This window comes from Elephantulus edwardii, unplaced genomic scaffold (assembly GCF_000299155.1).
Source record: "Elephantulus edwardii isolate Elephantulus edwardi_28Jun2011 unplaced genomic scaffold, EleEdw1.0 scaffold00138, whole genome shotgun sequence".
Classification (NCBI taxonomy): Eukaryota; Metazoa; Chordata; class Mammalia; order Macroscelidea; family Macroscelididae; genus Elephantulus; species Elephantulus edwardii.
The window spans coordinates 6,712,782-6,735,093 of NW_006399888.1; the positions used below are offsets into that span (position 1 = coordinate 6,712,782).

Genomic DNA, 22,312 nt, shown 5'->3' on the forward strand with positions numbered 1-22,312 from the left:
TATAGATCCCATAATTTATATGTGGATTAATAAACATTTGGTCAAATTTTGTTATTTCTTGTTATCACCCTACAGCATTATAAAGACATTCTTCTGTCCCACTCAGATTTCTTTGACTCAGCTCAAGAAATTTCCAGTAGGAATTTTTCCATACAGTCTCGAGATCTTTTTCTGACTGTGTAATTGCAGCCGAGTTAACACTCCAGGAGTAACACCCAACTGATGACAGGCAGGGTTGTATGGATAGATTGTCCAGCTGCCAGGCCGTAATGAGTTTGAGAGAATTAGGGACAGATCAAGAAAAGAGATGTGACTATTAGACAGTGCAGTACAGCAGTTTAGATGGGCAATCTCCTCCTGTGGGATTAAATGTCTGTGAAAACCCATCAGAGGGTCAGCTCTGGGTCCTTTCCAATTCTAGAGTACCCAATAACAACAACAACAAATTCATTAACAACCAGTGACAATGGACAGTTCCACACATCCATGTGCACATCCACGTTCACCCGGGCAAGGACTTTCCAGGGGCAAGCTGTGTAGGGAATCACTGCAACAAAGCAGAGTGTGAGCACAAAGGGAAAGAAAACAAACAAGAACAGGACAAAGAAGAGAATTAAGAAAAGATGTTTATGTGAGTCTTTATGAGGGCCTCCCAAAGTAGCAATGTGGGTATTCTTTCAAAACTTAAAAAGCTCACTGTGGTCCAGTCAGTTCAGACTCACAGCTGACCCTCCACTGGGTCTCTGAGGCTGTACATTTTACAAGCCTAGATTGTCCATCTCCCTTCCACGGAGCCACTGGTAGACTTGAACCCCATGAGGTCTTCAGCTCTGAGTTAGCGTCGTAACACACCATGGACTGTACCACAGAAGTCCCAGCTTGTCTCTAGAGAACACCAAACCACAGAAGCAGTACAAGAGCCTTAGGATGATAGGATTTTATCTTGTTTAGGGATAGAAAGTATTGGTTTCCATTTCATGGTATATATAAAGCAGACTTCCCCTAAGTAGCTAAAAATCTGCTTTAACACGAACAAAATTTTCCTGTGTCACATCCAGTTCATAGCAACCCCATGTGTTTCACATGGAATTGTGTTCAGTAGTTTCCAATGGCTCTGATCGTTCCACAGTAAATCATTAGACTTTCTTCCAAGGTGATTCTGAATGGACTCAGACCACTAACTTATTTTATTAATAGCAGAGTGTTTAACCAGTGGGCAATCCAGTCAAAACTCTACTCATTTAAGATCTTTTTTTAAAAAATAATTTTAATGAACATTTACAGAGATTTTGGATTTCCATTCATTCATTGCTGCACTTCTCTCCCTGACCAGCCCCCCCGCCCAGTTCACTCCTCTCTTTTAAAAGTAAAAGAAACACTCCATCCCTGATACACAATCCCCCCGCACCCCCTCACTGCCCAAAGTACATTCCACTGTGCAACCTTAATTGTAGACTCTTGTGATAACCATAATATCCTATCATACATCGCTTTTAAATTATTCTCTCCCTCATCTGTTTCAGTGCAGTATACACAATTTATCCAGATCTTTTTAAAATATTGACTATTGACAAATATTGGGTTGGTGCTGGTAGGCTAATTGGGACCAATACAGAGAGGCTATTGTTCGCCAATTTATGGCACAAGTTGGAATGTGTTCTTCACACTCTCTCACATTCCCCAGGAAACTTCGATTCGGTTCCTGTAAAAACAGTGCAGCCAACATTGGAGTGGCTGTGTCCAATCTCCACTAACTTCACAAGAGGGGCAGTCCCCATACTCAATAGCCATAGTAAAAAAAGGATGCATATGAGGTGTACCCTCATGCTTCTGCACCTACTTCTGTTGATACTAATACCAAAAATACCCCTCAGAGCTTTTGCTGCTCCACTGCGGGATCCAGTGCAATGGCCTCAGAGAACTCAAAGGCAGTATTCACAATTGTAAGGTTATTAAAGAAGTTAACAGGTATCTGCTATGCCTGGAATGAAAAGGTGAGAGAAAATGAGGTTGCTTTCATAATTAAAAAAGTAATTTCTAGATCCATCTTGAAATACAGTGTGGTGAGTGACAGGATCATTTCCATACGCATACAAGGAAGTCCAGTGAATACCACTAACATTCAAATATATGCACCAACAACCACAGCCAAAGAGGAGGAAATAGAAGATTTCTACCAACATTTGCAGTCAGAAACTGATCGAACATGCCATGAAGGTGCATTGATAATAGTGGGTGATTGAAATGCAAAAGTTGGAAACAGGGAAGAAGGATCAGTAGTTGGAAAACATGGACTTGGCAATAGAAACAAAGCTGGAGATAGAATGATAGAATTCTGCACATTCAATAATTTATTCATTGCAAATACATTTTATAAAAAACATAAATGCAGGCTATACACATGAATTTCACCTGATACATACGAATCAAATTGATTACATCTGTGGAAGGAATCATCGGAGACGCTGTAAAAACTAGGCCAGGAGCTGATTGTGAAACAGACCACCAACTACTCATATGCAAGTTCAAGCTGAAGTTGAAGAAAATTAAATCCAATACACAGGAACCAAAATATGACCTTAAATCAATCCCACTCGAATTTCAAAACCATCTCAGGAACAGGTTTGAGGCCTTGGACACCAAAGAGGAAAGTCCAAATGAGCTGTTGGATAATATCAAGAATATCATCCATGAAGAATACAAAAAAAATCATTACAAAGGCAGAAGAGGAAGAAGAGACCAAGATGGATGTCAGATTAGACTATGAACATTGCACTAAAGTGCCTAGAAGCCAAAGCTAAAAGAAGAAATCAAGAAATTAAGGAGCTGAAGAGAATATTTCAAAGGGCGGCTTGGGAAGACAAAGCAAAGTATTATAATGAAGTGTGCAAAGAGTTGGAGTCAGAAAATCAAACTCGCTCAGCATTACTTAAGCTGAAGGAATTGAAAAATAAATTCAAGCCATGAGTAGTAATACTTAAGGATGTTTTCGGCAGAATATTAAATGAGCCAAGAAGCATAAAAAGGAGATGGAAAGAGTATAGAGAGTCATTGTACTAAAAGGAATTGGTGGATACAGAAGAATTTCATGAAATGATGTGTGAGCAGGAGCCTGTGGTGATGAAGGAAAGAAGTTCAAGCTGCTCTGAAAGAATTGGCAAAAAACAAGACTCAAGGAGTTGGCGGCATACCAGCTAGCATATTTCAACAAACAGACGCTGCCCTGGGTATGTCAAGAAATCTGGAGGACAACCACCTGGCCAGCTGACTGGAAGAGATCAATATTTATTCCTGTGCCAAAGAAAGCTGACCTGACAGAGTGTGGAAATTATTGAACAATATCATTAATATCATATGCAAGAAAGATTCTGCTAAAAATTGTCCAAAAACAACTGGAGCAGCACGTCAATAGAGAACTGCAAGATGTGCAGGCTGAGTTTAAAAGAGGCTGTGGTCTTCGGGGTATTACAGCTAATGTTAATTGGATATTGGCTGAAAGCAGAAAGTACCAGAAAAATGTCAATCTGTATTTCATTGACTATGCAAAAGCGTTTTACTGTGTGGATCACAACAAACTATGGCTGACTCTGAGAAGAATGAGAATCCCAGAACAATTGATTGTGCTTATGTGAAACCTGTACTTGGACCAGGAGACAGTCGAAAGAACAGAGGAAGGAGACACTGCGTGGTTAAAAATCGGGAAGGGTATTTGCCAGAGATGTATTCTGACTCCATACCTTTCCAATCTATGTGCAGAACAGATCATCCAGGAGGCTGGGCTGTATGAGGAAGAATGCAGCATCAGGATTGATGAATGAGGAAGAGTCATCAACAACCTGTGTTATGTAGATGATTTGCATGCTGAAACTGAGGAGGACTTGAAGCACTTGCTGCAGAAGGTCAAGGACTACAGTCTTCAATATGGATTGAAGCTCAATATCAAGAAAACAAAGATTCTTATCACTGGGCCAATTGGCAGCATCATTATGGATGGTGAATAGATTAAGATTGTTAAGAGTTTTAACTTGGCTCCATAATCAACATTTTTGGTACTAGCAGTCAGAAAATCAAGAGAAGAATTGCACTGGGAAAGTCCACTCTCAGGGACCTCTCCAGAGTGCTAAAGAACAACAACATATGTCTGGAGACTAAGGTGATTCTCATCCAGGCCATAGGCTTTGAAATTGCTTGCCATGTGTCAGAGAGCTGGACAATGATTAGGGATGATTGAAAGAGAGTTGATACCTTTGAGCTGTGGTGATGGAGTAGAGTGTTGAATATACAATGGACTGCAAATGAACCAAACAGGTTTGTCCTGGAGAAGGTGAAATCAGGCTGCTCCTTGGAGGCAAGGATTCTGAAGCTTCGTCTGACATACTTTTGGCATGTTGCAAGGCGGGACCAGTCAGTCCTTGGAGAGGGACATCTCATGCTTGGGAGGGTGAAAGGACAGTGCAGGAGAGGAAGACCTCAATGAGGTGGATTGATTCAGTAACTGGGGTAATGGGGGTAGGTGTGTCAGAGACAGTAAGATTGGCACAGGATAGAGAAGGGTTTAGGGCTATTGTACAAAGGGTCGCCATGAGTTACAAGTGACTTAATGGCATTTAACAACAATAGAAACAGGTCAGAAATAGCATCTAAGTCTTTGATCCAGAAAGCTTCTCAGGCACATTTGTAGGTCCTCAGACTGTCAACCTCACAGCTCTCGGTCAATGTTACAAAGCCCTTTCAGTCCTTCCAATTATGATGTCTCTCCCTCCCCCTAATCCTTCACTAAATTTAGGAAAAGATTCTCAAGTTCGGCCTTATGAGGCTCCAGTTCCAGCTCAGCTCTGTCTCACATGGATCACTGGTTCTTTTCCACCTCTTCTACTGCTGCTGCTCTGATCGAGGTCCCCAACTGACCAGGGCAGGAACCTCTGACCCAAAAGAATGCTTCCTGGATTCTCTGTTCCTTCTTTATTGCTAGGAGCAAGATTCTCCTTTTTTTGTCTTTAAACCTGCTCAGTTTAATCCTGGTGAAATGGCAAGACTGCTACATTTCCTCATTAGTCGTCCACACAGCTTTTTTGCATGGTACCACCCAAAGTGGTGCTGCTCACCTCATTCATGTAATTAACATAAGTTCACTCAGTCAAAGTCAATGCCTAGGAGAGCCGTGTTGAACACTTACTCTACTACAGCGTATTTGCCCAAAGTAATAAAAGGTTCAATAACAGACAACTTAATGGTTTCCTTTCCTCTTGCCTCATTTCTCTACAGTGCTTCTGTGATCACCTCCATGAAAACTTACACCTCGGTCTTTCATTGAGGGTTCTGTTCTGAGAATTCAAGAGAAATAATCTCTCAATCAGTTATATGTTATAAAATCAGGAACCTATCTATATCAGATAATTAGCCTTCTTGAAATTCATAGTCACTGCATTTCCTTAATTATTTCCCTTGAATATCTCCACCTTTTGAAAATCATTTATTTGTGCCAGGGAATGTGAGCCCATTCATTAACTCAGCATCTTCTTTCTCCGTTTCTCCTTGCAGTTAGCCTGCTTCAATATCCCCAATCACCGTGTCTTCTTTTCTTCTTGTCTTTTGAAATCCCATTAAACTAACCTCTGGGTTTATTCTAAGGTCAAAGGAACACTTCAAGCCATTTCATTTTTGAGCAATGACTAGAAGGCTATTTATAAATTCTCCTTGAATTTTATTTCTTTCTTAGTCTACCATTCCCAAGAACAGTCAGACTTTTAGATGTGTGGCTATGCCTGTTACCAAAGTGAATCCTTTTCTAGAAGGTTGTATTCATATTTCTTCCCAACTAATTTCTTTTTTTTTATTTGACTATTTGATTAATTTAATTCAATATCTCATTTCTGGCACCTTAGACCCACTTGATTTTACATGCATGGAGAAGCATTCCTGGGCCAACTAAAATTACTGGATTTTCTCCAATAGCAAATCTCTGTACCAAGGCTAACAGTAACCTGAGTAGATACTGACTGTACATACATATCACCATTATAGTGAAGAAAATAAAGAATAATTTTATTATGGTAATACCCCTAAGAAATAGGAAGAACAGTGCTTATATTCTCTTTCTTTATACTATTTATACATAATCAATTTTTCCCCATTATCAGTTGGTTTTCTCTGTATACTTCAGGGAAAAAAACCCTGAAGAATATTAAAGGAAAACTGTTTGTCAGTTGGAGGAAAATTTCAGAAATAAATACCGTCCTACAAGTTCTACCCTTTGTTTAGGAAAATGTTCACAGCACCATATTTTATCATGATGTAAGTAGATACTGCTTCATCTAAAAAAAGCTAACTGGCTGCGTGATGTGCCAAAGCTACTGGTACAATCCAGTGAAAACATCATCTCCAGGGCATTTAAAAGGGGTGTGAGCAGAAGCATCAATTCAAAGGAAATTTGTTAAATGGTTTGGAATTTTTTTCCCAGATATAAAAGTTTACTTCAATGAATTGATGTAGATTCATCATGAAAATAAGAATTTTGTCTTTCTTAATAGCAACATTTGAATTGTTGTTGTTAGGTACCATCAAATTGAGTAGAACCAATGAGACCTTAATATGTCCAACAGAGAATGACAGATCTGAACCCTGTCCTCTCTTGTGCCAATTTTTTAAAAAGACATCTTGAAAAAATTATTTTATTCTGCTTTCAAAGAGCAGATGGCTTTGTCCTTGTGAAATCTTGTACAACCATGTGAATGTCTCTTGAATAAAAGGAGTCTACCTTTTTTATTTCCACCCAAAGAGTTAGTGGTTTGAATCTAGCGGCTGCTCTTTGGGCAAAAAAGATGGGAAGTTTCCTATAAATGGCTACAGTCTTGGAAACCTCATGAAAGGTCACTGGAGGTCAGAATGGACTCCAGGGCAGCGGGTGTGGTTTGGCTGTATTGAACATTAGTGGAAATGCTTCCAAAAGTTATCTCTTCACCTATGTTACTGTAATTGAGATTGAGAAGATTGCATTAAGTGCTGGAAACAAAATCAACCTAATCCATGAACTATTCAGTAAGTCTAAAATCCAACAAAGATGTGTTTCATGGGGATGAGAGATTAGTTAGGAATCTTTCCTGCACCAAAAATGCTTTTGGTGTTAAAAATGAAATCTGAGTCTTAAAAAGCTGTTTTATTTTGGTGATACCCAACATACATATCATGTCATCTTCTTAAAAAAAAAGTTGCACCTTGGCATCAGGGAGGCAAAACTCCTCCCTATAGGGCCAGTAGGCAACATGATGATTGATCAAGAGAAAAGATTGAAATTGTCAGTGGTTTCATCTTACTTGGATGCAACACTCTTAATACCAGCAATCAAGAAATAAAAAGATATGCTGGGAATATCTGCTGTCAAGAAGCCCTCTATGGGGTCAAGATCATGATGTCAGTTTAAGGACCAAGGAGCTGGTAATTTGAGTGACACTTAGTAAAAAACAACAACATCAATCTAAAATTAAAATTCTGAATTTTAAGTTTCCTATTATTGCCCATTGTTTTTTCTTCTGAGTAATATTAGTGTTATGTGACAGAGAAATTGAAAAGTTTATGTTTTTATAGTTTTTCTCTATGTTCAAGTTGTTGAAAATAAATAAGAAAGTTATATTGATTGCAGAGATCAAAAAGTACATTTGCATAGGTAAGCCCTTCTCAGACAACTTTCCAGTAGGCTCCATCATTGAGCCAAAATTCAGATATAAAAGCTTGACTTACTAACATTTGAGGAAGAGGTGGCTTGGGTTTAAACTACTCATGGGCTTTTGTCGTTATTATTTTTCCTTTGTTTTCAATTTTTAAAGCAAAGCTCTTATTTTCCCAGAGTGCCTTACCCAGGACACCATCTTGGTAGACATGTGTTTCTATTCAATTACTTTTACCTATAGGTGGTTTAAGAAATGGAAGTGGGAAAGTTCCAGCTGGGACAGGGTAATGATGGGCTTAATCCAATGGTGATTTATTTTATAAAACATAGTACATGGGAATGATTGTATGAAACACAGTGTGAATGAAGAATAGTGTGAAACACAATGTGAATGAGTTTGTAATCAAAATAATAATAATAAAGAATTCAGTGTCTTTGTTACTTATCTTCCCAGACAATTTCCCCTTTGCCTGTTCCTTACTGGTCTCTGCTGAAAAGAACTGAAGGCAATTCTTGGTACATAAAAAGAGAAATTTTTTTTTTCAATGTGTCCCTTACATCTCAATCTGCTCAGTTGTGAGTCGTGTTGTGAATGAAGCAAGTGGGTGGTGCAAATGGTTTACACACTGAAAGTTTGAGTCCACCTTGAGGTTCACAGAAGAAAGGCCTGACTCTCTTTCCAGATATGTGGGTCATGGGGGGGTCGGTATGCATAAGTCATATGCATGACTGATGCAATTGCTAGTGTTTGTGGGGTTTTTTTGGTTGTTATTATTATTTGAGGGGTTTCCATGCAACCGAGTCAGCTCAGGATGTTCTGTTCTGTTCAAAGAAAGAAAACATGAAATTATTTCTTAAAGTAACATGTTAAAATCTGGTGCTGTTTTAAACATGAAATAAATTAATAATGTAGTTTTAAAGAAAAATAAAACGGTGCATTAGTCGAAAAGAAAGTAAAGCATAATTTAAATTTTTGTGACTTGTAAAAAAAGTAAGGAACCTGTTTAAATACTTAATATACTTGAAAGGTTTTTTCTGTTTACTTCCACTGTGCTATACTTATTAAATATTGGGCTTCTGAGAGCAAACGTCTCAAATCCAAATTATTCCCTCCAAATGGTGTTTAGTACTCTTTTATTAATATTTCCTTCAAAAATATTAATTCCCTAGGAGGAGCTCTGATGGCTTAGTGGTAAGGAATTATGCTGCCAGCCAAAAATATTAATACACTAGATGTAGAAATACTTATAAAATAAATCCTCACATTGTGACTATTTCGGTTAGTTAAATTATCAGTATTATTTTACCACCATACTTTATCTCATCCTGAACATCATTTCTAACTACTTCATTATAGATTTCTAGATCTATAAGTATTAATTGTTCTTTTGAATACATATTCACCATTCTCAAACTCATTCATTGTCATGAATCAATTAATCATTCATCTAGTTGGAAGGCACTAGTAGATTCAAAGTGCTAGAGAGTCACAACCTTTGGGATAGTTTTGCAATTCCTTATGGACCATCTCATCAAAGCTCCCTACAATACCATCAATAAGAATATATTTAAAATTTTAAATTACTCTTAAAAGTTGATCACCTTTTTTGTAAATACCTGCTGAATATGCCTAAAATAGGGAGTGCTGGTGACATAGTACATTGTGTGTCAGACTGCAAAACAAAAGATTGGAGGTGTGAACCCACCAGTGTCCCTTTGGGAAAGGAATGAGCAGTCTTCCCATAAAGGTTTACGGCCTCAGAAACCCAATTGAGAGTTACCATGAGATAACACAATAGTTAAATGCTCAACTGCTAACAGAAAGGTCAGCAGTTCAAATCCAATAGCTGCTTCATGAGATAGAGAAGTGATACTCTGTCCCCATTTAAACTGATCATCAAAATACCCCATGGTACCAGACGACTCTGCTCTTATGAGTTGCTGTGTGTGAGAATCAACTCAGTGGCAGTGGGTTTGGAATATAATATTATTGGAAGTCATTGGTATCAAAAATCCATTTTCCAGTATTATTTTCTATTCTGGATTCCTCTTCAGTGTCATTCATAGTTTTCTCAAGCACGATTTAAGTGACTCCTCAGTCTTCACACCCAGAGCCTGCAGTTCTGAGAGATAGTATTGTTGAACCAACTTGATTGGTGTGATAAGGTAAATTATTTCACCTCAAGAATAAGGCAATAAAATAGTTATAGTCTGAATGAGAACAAAATTTAAAAAAAAAGAAGAAGAAGAAAGAAAAGCCAATAAGTGAATTGTTTTAGTATCAGAGAAAGGAAAGAAAAGGCCCAAAGTATAGAACCATCTCCTCTTCAAGTATTTTCTCATTAAGTGTCATAAGAAAAAAAAAAAAAAAAGATTGCTGGATTCTGTTAAGTACTGATTTCAAATTTATGATTAGTAAGTGTCACGCTACTCTTGAGAATTATTTCTCTCTTTCAAGTACTAAAAAATAGTACAAGTACTGACAAAGTATATTTTCTCTTCTACTCTTGCCCTGAAGATCTTTAAACATCATGATACAACTAATCATTTCATGGAAAAAAAAAACTGGTGTCATTCTTGAATTCGCCTTCATGGGAAGCACACTCTTCCTGAATATTCTCCTTTGATCTCTTCTTCATTGATGCTAGAATGCTGAAAGTTTCTCTTTTTTTGCTATCACTGTTTTTTAAGAAAAAAATTACTATATTCTGTTCCTTTTTGGATAATGTCTATTTAAGATTTTGTGGGTCATATTTCAACTTGATGATTTTAATAAACTCTCAACTTGTTAGTCTAGTTGAAGTTCCAGTTATTTTGAAAATCATTTTGAAACCATTTTCCCTCCTCATAACTCACCTGAAAATGTTTTTTCTTCGTGAAGTCAAACAGAGGAGAGTGTTGTATGAACTACAGAGAAGAAAATAAATGGCACCGAGTACAAAAAACTGGTCAGGAAAGACTTTGTTTTCTTTCTTGGCTTTTTAATTTATCCTCTTTCTTTGTGAGTTTGGAGAATATGCAAACCTCAGAGGAGAGGTCAGAATAACCAGACTGAGTCATTAGTCCCTGCTGGCCCAGCATTTAGCTCAATAAATAAGAGAACAAGTTCACTCCTTGCTTGGAAACCTGGCTGCAGACTTGCTAAGTGATTGATTTGATGCTAATTTTCTACACTGACTTCCCATGTCCTTCTGGTCCTCTCCTATGGGAGGGAACTTATTCCGCCTAGCTGCTAGAGTCCTATTTTAGGTTTTATTTTGAGTTCCAAACAGTTTGAAAGCCTTGTATCCCAGCAGAACTGGATGGCCAAGGAATCCTGATTTGTAGTGTCCTGAGTAACAGAACTTGCTCTAGGAAAACTGCTTTGGGTCGTAACTTAGAGTTTTCAGAATATTCCAAGGATAAAATTGAAAATTATGTGTTTGTGATATGTGCATAGCATTTCTCAAATCATAGTATTTCCTCATAGTTTTTTTTCTCTTGTCCTTTATATTACAATATTCATTGCCATCGAGTTGGAACCTACTCATAGATTTTCGGAGACTCAGATGGATGGAGATTACCCATCTTTCTCCCTCGGAGTCACCTGTGGATTCAAGCCACAGTAGAGGCAGCAGCAATAAGTGCAACTTTCCATAGACTATACCAACGGAGTTGTTCAGTTCTAGCTATTTAATATTGAAGAATGGAGCTCTGGTGGCACAGCTGATAGAGAGCTGCATTGCTCACCCAAAGACAGTGCCTCTCTGGAAGTCCAGATCCACGAGGAGAAAGATGGATAATCTCCTCCACAGTTTATAGCTTTGCAAACCCATTGAAACATCAGCCATGCATTGATTCAGATTCTGTAGCAGGGGACTTTCTCCCCTTTTTCATTGGGTTTTCTGTTTAGTTTTGGTTGTGTTTCCTGTCATCCATGAATTGAAGGGAAGGATGAAAATCACTGTAACAAAATCACCCTTTTAATAATAATACTAAGATATTTGCCTTTTTCACTCTTGTTCTCTTCTGAACATACAGTAATGTTTTTCAGAAGCTACTGAATGTATGATATGACAAAAGATTGAATGCAGGAGTGGATAGGAGACTCCAGCTGCATTCTATTAAACTAGAAAATAAAGATATTTGAAAAATGTAAAACAATGCCACTTTTCTCACTAAATGTTTTTGTTTTGAATATTATAGTTATTTCTTAATGAAAGTATGATATTATTTGTCAACATATAATGACTTCTTTACTTGTAATGAATAAGTCAGTATTTTTATAACTAGAAAAAAAAAACCCAAATAAACAAAATCACCCTAAAGTCACTCTAAAAGATCATCAACCTATTTTATCACAGTCTTGGGAGCTAAAAATCCAAACCAGGTTCTCAGCCCTGGCAATTGCTTCCTTGTCGGTAGCCTAGGAGTCCCGGAAGTTCTTTGCCTTCTCTGGTTATAGATAATACTTAGTGAGTCTGTGTCTCATGGTCTGTGTGTCACCAGATGGAATCTGCAGAAGTCATTAGAGTTAGGACCTGTTCTACTTTGTTGGAGTGGTTTGTTGTTTTTTTGTTGTTTTTTTTAAAATGTTTTTATTAATTATCATGTAATAATACCCTTACAGTATGTTTCATTCATATACATTGTGGGATTTTGCTTATTTTATTTTTTTAATTTTATACTGATTTATTTACAACGTTTGAATATGTTGGTTTTCACAAAATATCCCCCCCCCATTTCCTTCACTCCCCATCAGGTTGTGCCACTTATGATTAACACCCACCTACCCACCCTCCCACCTCCCATCTCCCACCCCTCCCATCCTCACCCCTCTGCTTCCACCCTCCCCTCCCCCATGGATCCTCAAATCTATTCTACTTTGATATAATCTAATCAACATCTAATCAACCTAACAAAGAAAGCATTCCCAGGCACAAGGACCAAGAGGACATGTCATATGTTTGGATAACACCGTTTAATCCATAACAATGTGATACAGGGAATTATTTGCAAAAATAAAGTGAGGATTGTGGCATGTAAAAAAATGTACTACTGAATTACATGGTTGAGGAGCAACTGTCTAAAAGCAAGAAGTTTATACTTTTAAAAAATGCCTTTCTTTATAACCCTCAGGCAATTGGCTGTGCCTCTCTGACCCTACAGTTGGAAACTGGAAAACCAGGGCTTCAGCTCTTTTCATTTTCTAATAAGAATGAAAAAACTTTGTTTGGAAGACATTCTAACTCAAGGTTTTTGTTTGTGGGTTTTTTTGGTGTATTTTTTAAAAATTAATTTAGAATCTCTCATGATAGACTAACGGTTTTTCCTCTCACTTTGTTTTGCAGGACCCGAAGTTACGTGAACTTTTGGATGTGGGGAACATAGGTCGTTTAGAGCAGCGCATGATCACGGTGGTGTATGGACCAGACTTGGTGAACATCTCCCATTTGAATCTTGTGGCTTTTCAAGAAGAAGTGGCCAAGGTACGGACAGGATCTCAGGAAGCGCGTCACATGGATCTGAATTCCTGTCATCTAGTACTAAACCGTGTGAAAGACTTGAAGGTTTTGCCATATTTAACATGCTTTATCACTTGGTCTAAAATAATTCTGCTGCCAAATATGAGTGTATTTAAACAATTCTAAATAAGACATCCATTTAGATATGTGATGATTTTTCAATTTGTATTAAGGAAACTGGAGTGGCTTCCACTTCCTAAACAACATGCCTCTGTAAACTCTGTGAACTTTGAAAACAACAATAGTTATAGAAATGCCTTCAGGTCTTTTGTCCAGAAAGTCACTATGAGTCATGCTTGACTTGACAGTAGTCAACAACAAAAATAAGGCTTAGATAAAATTTCTTTGGAAGGAAAACATAGAAATGCTATATTCCATTTCACCTAAATATCTTATTATAAATTACTTTCTTTTAGCATTATTCCTAAATCACTTCCAACATCTCCATCCCAACTCTGTCCTTAGTATTGTTGTTAGGTGCTGTCATGTCAACTGTGGCTTATAACAACTCAATGAACAACTGCTCCTATTATCTGTTCTACAAAGATTAATATCAGATTAGTTACTAAAAGGTGAAGGTCAAAAGCTTCAATAGTTTAATCTGCTAGAAGGTGTAATCTAATTGGTCATTTTGGGTTAATTAACAATGATTTGTGGGCTGGAAGCCTCTTGTTTAAGCCAATCAGGACCTGGTGGGTGGCCTTTGTAATGAAAAGTGAGTTGGATCCTGTCCAAGAGTTTTCTGTCTGAAGCAGTCAGATTTTGGAATGTATAAGCTAATTGGTCGTTTTGATTTAATTAACCAAAAGTTATGGGCTGGAAGCCTCTTGTTTAAACCCATCAGGACTCAGGGGGCAGACCTTTGTAATTAAAAGTCAATTGGGCCCTTTAGCCTTGGCCCTCAGTCCTTGTGTGAAGACTTGAGTTGCTATTAGAGATATAAACTAAATTGGTACTTTGCTGTGTTTGTGTGTTCTTCTAATTGGTACAGCACTTGTCTGTCAGTTTGCCGTACTAAGATGACTTTGGGTTGCTGTGATACTGAAATCTGTGCCATTTGTGTGTCAAATGCCATATGATGATCAGGTTTTAGTAGAGCTCCCAGATTAAGACAGACTAGGAAGCAGGATTGGCCATTACTTCTTAAATAATAGTCCTTTGAAAACCCTATGAGCACAGTGACTGCTGCAGTGGGCTCTAGTATGTTCGGAAGTGTCAATATGGCATAGGATAGGACACAGTTTGGATCCACTGTTTATAGGTTTCCTATGAGTCATACTTGACTCAATAGCACATAACAACAGCAATTGCTCCATAATTTCCAACTCTAATAGTCCTCTTCTGTTCAGTTCCTCCCCTATCATCTGTATCTTTTGGGCTCTGTGGTTTGCTGAAGGGTATCACAGTGAAAGACATATCCCATCAGGAAATGGCACATGTGACTGTAGGTGGTGTAGCCCAGTGTTGCAGAGACTGGTAAGCAATACGCGAGCAGACTGTAATTGAAGTGCAGCTAGATGTCATGTCCCAAGAGAGTGAACACTCCAAGATAGTGAGCCTTGAACTTCCATGAGCTTATCCACACCTCTTGCATTTTCATTGCTGTTGTGTGTCATCTAGTAGGAACCAGCTCACAGCTGACCCTTCAGTGGGTTTCCAAAGGAAACCAGTGGAACCACCAGTGGATTCGACCTGCATATCTTTAGGACTACACACTAATCGTTTCTCCTTAAAACAGTAGAGCCAAGGCCAACCCCTGGCTCTTCCAACCATTGGTCCTTTATTTATAATGCAGCAACAGATCAAAACCTCGACCTCTCCTGTGCCATCTTCATGCTGTCAGCCATGCTCAAGCCCATTGTTGCAGTCACCATGTCAGTCCATTTCACTGAAGGTCTTCATCTTCTTCTCCCATCTTCTACTTTTCCTTGAAGATACATATATCCAGTACTCATTTTCATTCATTTTCCTGCTGAGCAACACTCAGTCTACATCCATGGACATAGCAGTTATTCAATCAACATGTGAAGGAATGAAATAAGTAATTTACATATTTATTCATTTATAGAGTACCTGATCACGCTTATCAAAGAACTGGTATTCTCTTCTTAGTAGCGTTTTGAAAATATACTTTTGAAATGCACACAGAAATAATTGGAATATACTGTTTCTCAAAGAAGTAGAAATTTACAAAGAATCATAAAGTCAAACATGGTTTAAAATTAGGAAGAGTGTGTGTCATGGTTAAATTCTTTCTCTGTTCAATCTGTATGAAAAATCATTTGTGAAGATGGACTCTATGGTGAAGAATGTGATATTGGGATCATAGGAAGACTTAGAAGGTATTATGGTGATGACACAATCTTGGTTAAAGTGCGGAAGATCTAAAGCACTTACTGTAGAAGGCCAATAACTAACTACATATTTCAATATAGACTATACCTAAACATCAAGGAAACATAGGCCTTACCATGGGATCAGTAGGAAACATCATGATAGATGGAGATAGGATTGAAGCTGTCAATAATTTCATATTACTTGCAACCACAATCAGCACCCTTGGTTCCAGCATTCTGGAAATCAGGGAATGTATTGCTTTGGGCAAGTTGGCAGTTAAGAACCTCTACAAAATACTGAAGAACAATGATGCATTGTGAAGACTAAGGTGCATCTGATTCAAGCCATGGTCTTTTCCGTCACTTGATAATTATCTGAGAGGTGGACAATGAATAAGGATGAGAAAAGAAGTTGATGTCTTTGAACTGTGATGTTTGAGAAGAACACCACCAAAAGTATAAATGTATTGGTCTTGGAAAAAGTGCATCAAGAGAAATCCTTGAGGATAAGAGTGGTGAAGCTTTGTCTCTCATAATTTGGACACATTGCAATGAGATGCTATTCCTTGGGAAGGGATATCATGCTTTGAAAGATGGAGAGTCAGTGAAAGAGAAGACCCCACTTCAGTGGATTGTCACAGTCACTGCAGCAATGGACTCAAGCATAAAAGAAATGATAAGTATTGCAAAGGATTCAGATCTGTTTTTCATAGGGTTGCAATGAGTCATACTCAACTGAATGGCCCTTAAGAACATTAGCAATGTTGAGCCAACTGTGATCCTTTGTCTCAGTATCCAATTATCATGAAAAGAATTTAGAAATGTAATATGCATTATGTGGGAGATTTTTGCAAGTTTATTGTTTATAGGGTGCTATTGGGAGCTTGGGTGGCTTATTAGTAAGGAATTGTTCTGTGATTTCCAAGGCACGGGACTGAAATCCACCAGTTTATCCATGAGATAAAGATGAATAATCTCCTCTGAAAACCCTCTAGAGGGTCTTCACAGTTCCAACTCCACAGAACATAGCAAGAATAACTAATGATCCTTAACTTTCAAATAATTTACTCCAAGAGCTAAGAATAAGAATATTTTGAAGCCCGAATGCCATATATGTCCTCATATGAAGTTTTTCATGCGATGGGTTTCAATACTGGTTCATGTCACATCAGGGAATGGTGTCTGCATGTGACCAGTAATTGAGCAAACCGTCAGTTTGTTCTCCAGTTTCTGAGCTGTTCTGGATACATTGATCCAGCGTGTTTTGTTTTGTTTTTTGTTGTTTTTTTTTTCTTTTGTTTTTTTTTAGTGACTGTGGTTCATGTCCAGCATTTATAAAGCATGATATCCTCTTCAACTCTTATACTGGAGTGAATAAAATGCCAATCACTTTTAGCACTCCGAGATCTTTAGAAATGCCCTTCCAAGAATATGTTACAAACATAATCTGATTTCTTCCTTAGAACCAAGCTACCCATTTTGAATCCTATAGAATAATTCACTCCTGGGAAGATTTCAGATCAGTGAGACATTGTGTGTAAGCACTGTATTTGCCTTTCAAAGAGCTCACAGGTATCCTTTTGGCAACCTTGTGACTTGTATACAGTTCACTTCTCAGCAAATGGATAGATGATTGGATGGAATGACCACTATAGATAACCAAAAGCCATCTTTTAGGAAGAGATTTAGAAAATACCTTTACTTGAATGTAACCATATCCTCTAAAGACTCATGAGAGTAACTTAAGTATTTGAAAAACCCAACCCAAAACCTTTTGATAAATGGCAGTGACTTTCAAGGAGGCTTATACTAAAAGTAAATATCAATTTTAAATTACAAATTTCAAACAAATCTGCATAACTTATAATGCACTAAACCTTTATACAGTTATGTTTAAAACATACACAATTTCTTCCTCTCTGCGGATTCCCACCCATTAATTTTCCTTAGGGCTTTTGATAACGGAGCCCTGTAATAGTCCCCATCAGAACTGCATTTACAGAGCTTTTTTTCCCAGCTGCTAGTTGATATTCATGGAAGATCTAATAAAGCTACAGAATATGTTCTGGATCCCTGGCTGTGATAGTCTGTAGGGATGATGCACCCTCACCCACACCCTTACACACTCTAAAATAGCTCAGTAGGTGGCTAAGACTTGCAAATGACATTTTGCTCTGAAAACTAACTTTGTACATTTCCAAGTGTCATTCCTCTCTCATTGTATTGCACTCCCTCTTTCTGTGAGGTCCATGTACTTCATCCTTTGCAAAATAGAAACAGGTTCTCTCATTGTGTGGAATGCCTGCTGTGCCAGGTACCTCACTTTCTTTGAAAGCAAAATATGTTTTCTGAAGTTGTTTACAATTGCAGCCCAGCACACTGTTGTTGGCTGCCAGCCACAGTCCCATGTGAGGAATACAACAATGAACCAAATCAAGTCATTTCCTCCAAGCATCAACATTCTAGTAGAAATACCCATGTACATAATGATTAAATGCTCCATGTATCTCATGTCTGATGGAACCCTGAGTGGAGGAATAAAGCAGGAAAGAGAGGTGGGAAAAGAGGAGTCCATTATGCTGGCATGGCTTAAGTAAGCCAAATTTAAAAGTTAAGGAAAAAATAAATAATACGCATTGTTGTATGGGCATAACATACAATATTCAGCCTATTAATAAACAAATAGACTAAGCAAGCAAGGACTCATTGCTGGAATGGATAAATGCGTGTGATTTGCTTGCTGCAGCAAATTTGTATTTACAAAACCACAGTTTTTATTTTTGTGGAAAGAAACTAAGTGGATCTCTATACCTCTTGATAAGAAGAACCCTGGGATTGGGTGTCCAGGGAAAAGCACAATAAACGGAAGATGGCACAAAAGAAGAAGCTGCAAAACAGCCAGATTGAATAGGATTTCATTCAATCCCCATGACTCTTTAGGTGCATTCTTCTTCCAACTAATGGTGGCCTTGGATTCATTCAATAGGATTTATTAAGCTTTTGTCAGTGTGCCAAGGTCTAGTCCAATGCTGGGATAAAAGAATGAGCAAAAGGGATAAGATAAAGACCCCTACTTGTACTGAGCATATTTTCTATTGAAAGAAAGCAACAAATAAAATATATCGGTAAGTCTTGTACTGTCATAGAAGAAGATATAATAGGTAAGCCTACAGTGTAACAAAAGGAGATAAGCACTTTTAAGAGAAATGAATGCATCAAATACAATGTATATGAATGATTATATGAAACACAATGCAAATGAAAGATGTATAAAACACAATGTGTATGAGTGGAGCACTGTGTATAGGTATTATTGCCTGCTGACTAATAAAAATATTAGAACAAAGAAAGAGAAATTCTTTCAGGAATCAAGTAGGGAGTCTTGGGTATGGTTGATACAGTTTTCCCTGGGAAAGTGATCTTTGAAGCAAAAACTTGAGAAAGTGATAGAGCAAGTCAAAACAACATAGGGATCATTTGGAGCATGCTTTGCAACAGAACAGCAAGTGCAAAGGCACTGAGGCACACAAGTATCAGTTGCTTATATAGCAAGTACAAATGTGATAGAAACAGACTGAGCAAGACTGAGAGAAAATAGCAAAGCAAGTTGAGAGAATAATGGAAGTTTGTTTCTCTAGGGTAGTATAGACATTTAGGAGGACCTTGGCTTATCTTCTGAGTGAGATGGAAGTTAATGGAGGATATTGAGGGACAGATAACATCTGACTTAACATTTTAGTCCATAGTGGAATGCACTGAGGAAGAAAATTTATGACGGCCATGGGGAGACCAGTTAGGAAGCTACTGAAATATTTTATTAAGAGTTGCTAAAGTCATTTGACTGTGTGGATCATAACAAATTATGGCTAACATTGAGAAGACTATTCTCTGGCTGCACCTTCTCTAAAGCATATCTGTTGGTTCTTTGGGCAGTCCGTGGGATATTCAGTTCTGTTCTCCAACACCAAGTTCAACGACATCATTCATTCTTCTTCTGTCATCGTTGTTCATTATCCAGCTGTCAGATGCATAACAAATGACTAAAAAGACTATAGCCGGAATCAAGCACACCTTCGTCCTCAATTTGACATCATTACTCCTCAGTAATTAGGAGAGGTCCCTTACCGCAGACTTTCTCAATGCAATATATCTGATCTGTTGGCACAGAGTGTATTGAGGTGTTGCTAAGAAAGATTAAGTTGTTTACACAGCATATTACAGAATTCAGATATGTTGTTCAGAGGTTCATTATGAGTCATAATCCACTAAAAAAAGCTTAACACCAACAACGGGCATAAAACCATGTGACGTCATGGAAGAAAAGAGGTCAGAATCTGTGTACATTTTAAAGGAAGAACTGATTGAATGTGGATAGGAAGGGATTACATTTGACTTTTGTCTTAAAAAAATAACAGAAGGATGGAAATAATCTTTAGGAAAAATTAGGTGGTGTAGGTATGAGGTATATAGTAGGGCTTCTGTATTAGCTTTTATATTTGAGGTTTTGGATCAACACTGAAGTGGAGACATTGAGTAGGTCACTGGATATATGTCTCTCGAGTTGAGTGCCCAATATCGTATATAAATTCAGAAGACATCAAGTCGTAGACAGTGTTTGATGATAATGGATGTGGTCAGCCAGGGATCACGTACAGAGAGAAAAAGTTCAAGAACTGAGTGTTTGATACATCAACTTTAAAGAACTAGAGAAGAGAGTATCTGAGACTAAGAATGGAGAGCCAGTGAGGCAGCATCATTGAGGGAAGTGTGTGCTGGGCAAAGTTGGGTAAAGAAGGAGCTTCCAGGAGAGAGTGTTTCATAAAATGAACCACCATTGATCTGCGCCCACTATTACCCCACCTTTTCAGATCCCCACTGGATTTTTCCTATGTCCTCACCCCTGACTGCAAATTCTGTCATCCTAGTGATTCCTCCCCTGACACTCCGCCCCCCCGTCCCCTCTTCCTTCTCATTTTTGACTTTATACCCATGTTGTTAGTTATCCTTCTATATTTACAATAATGGTCTTATGCAGTATTTATTTTGTGAGAGGTGATTACTTTTATAAAGCACAGTGTATAGGAATGATCCCATGAAAAATAATGTGAATGAAGGAATGTGTGATACACAGTGTACGTGAATGAAACACAATGTATATGAATTTTTTATGGAAACAAGTATAAAATGTAAAAAATAAGAAAAATTTAATCAAGTATTGAAAACGTTCTCTTTTTTTTTCTAAAAAAAAAGAAGGAGACAGTGACCAGCTGTGTCAAATGTTGCTTCTCCATCGGGTCAGATGAGGACCAGAAATTGGTGGCTGGCTACAGTTATGTAAAAGTCCTTGGTTACCTTCATTAGGCAGTTTCAGAGGAGTGATGGGATCGAAAACCTGACTGAAGTGAGATCCAGCAAATATTGGAGCACACAAATTAGAGAAGCCGAGAAATATTGTTCTTTTGAGAAGTTTTTATGTAAAGGGGAGCAGAAAAGATAAGGGAAGGCAGATGGAAGAGGAAAGTGGGGACAAGAGATGGTTAAGCTGAGAGAAACAACGTGCACCTGATCCTGAAGAGGGAAGCAGTGTGGTGTGTAGATTGGGGAGAATTGTTGGAGAATATTCTCGAAGAGGTAATAGAAGTCAAGTCTAGAGCAGCCTGGGGGCCAAGTACCTGTTACATAAATAAAGTTTTATTGACACACAGCATCTGTGTTCTTGGGTAATTCTCATTCCATTAGAGTGACAGGGTTGAGTGGCCACAACAAAGACATATGGCTCATAGACAATACAAAATTATTACCTGGCCCTAACAGAGAGAAAGAGAGAGAGAGTTGTTGATCCTTGTTCTCATGGATAGATGGAAAAGGTGAACTTACCCAGGAGCAAAGGCATGCCATTCTTAAGAACAGGGAAGGTATTGTGCGTATTATTTTTATATATTGGTGAATGATGTGTGTAAGAGACTTACAAGAATTCGCCTCTGATTGCTTCTGTTTCCTCTGTGACAAAAGAAACAAGTCATTAGCTGCGAGCAAGGCCTATTCCACAAGTCTTTAAGAAGTGGTTGGTGGATTTCTTTAAATATTTCATGACAAAACCAGATCATTTCTATACACCCAAACAATGTGAATTTAAGCTGGTTAATCAATTCCTTGAATCAGTGCAAATTTTCAGGTTGGTCAATGTGTATAAGGATAAAAGTCATCCTCTGTCTGCCCAATTCTGTATTCCTCTCTACCAACCTCCTTTCTCATGAGGGACAATAGAAAGACTTTTCCTGTGGAAACCACTCCCTGTGTTCATGTATTATGAGCCGTACTCTCGAAGTTGCAAAATACAGATTGCACTGAGCTCAGGACCAACATTTACAGGTGCCATATGCTGGCATTTACCTTCAGGTCCCAGGGGTCCAGTGTGCAGCTGTTGGGATATCACTCATCATCTAGAGATTCTCAGCCAGGAATGAAGCTGGCTCCATACTTTTTATCCTAAAGGAATCCCAGGGCACAATGCACTAGAGGTGAAGCCATCTCTGCTTTAGATTTGGAAATCTAAAATTATCTTCATCATGCCATCCCTCTGGTCTCCCTTTCCAGTCATTCTTGAATGAAAGCTGAACAGTCTACACTTTAGAGAAGCTGAACCTGGTGCCTCCAGAGAGGCTGAACCACCCTGTGCACCAGCTGAGACTGGAATCACAGAGAATCACAGGAACTGGACTGTGGAAACTCTTTCTTTGCCTCCCTCCTGCTCCTGTGTAATGTACTATAGTCACAAGGTAGCCTGTCACCCTGTGAGAGAGACA

General features: G+C 38.2%; 1 protein-coding gene across 2 annotated transcripts in view; it reads left to right on the forward strand.

Annotated features, from left to right (window-relative positions):
- Positions 1 to 22,312, forward strand: part of PLCB1 (phospholipase C, beta 1 (phosphoinositide-specific)) — a 920,819-nt gene that overhangs the window by 601,960 nt on the left and 296,547 nt on the right. For both annotated transcript variants that reach the window (XM_006894240.1, XM_006894239.1), the window contains exon 4: positions 12,997 to 13,134. In XM_006894240.1, the coding sequence (XP_006894302.1) occupies positions 12,997 to 13,134 (138 nt within the window). The remainder of the gene's footprint in view (positions 1 to 12,996; positions 13,135 to 22,312) is intronic.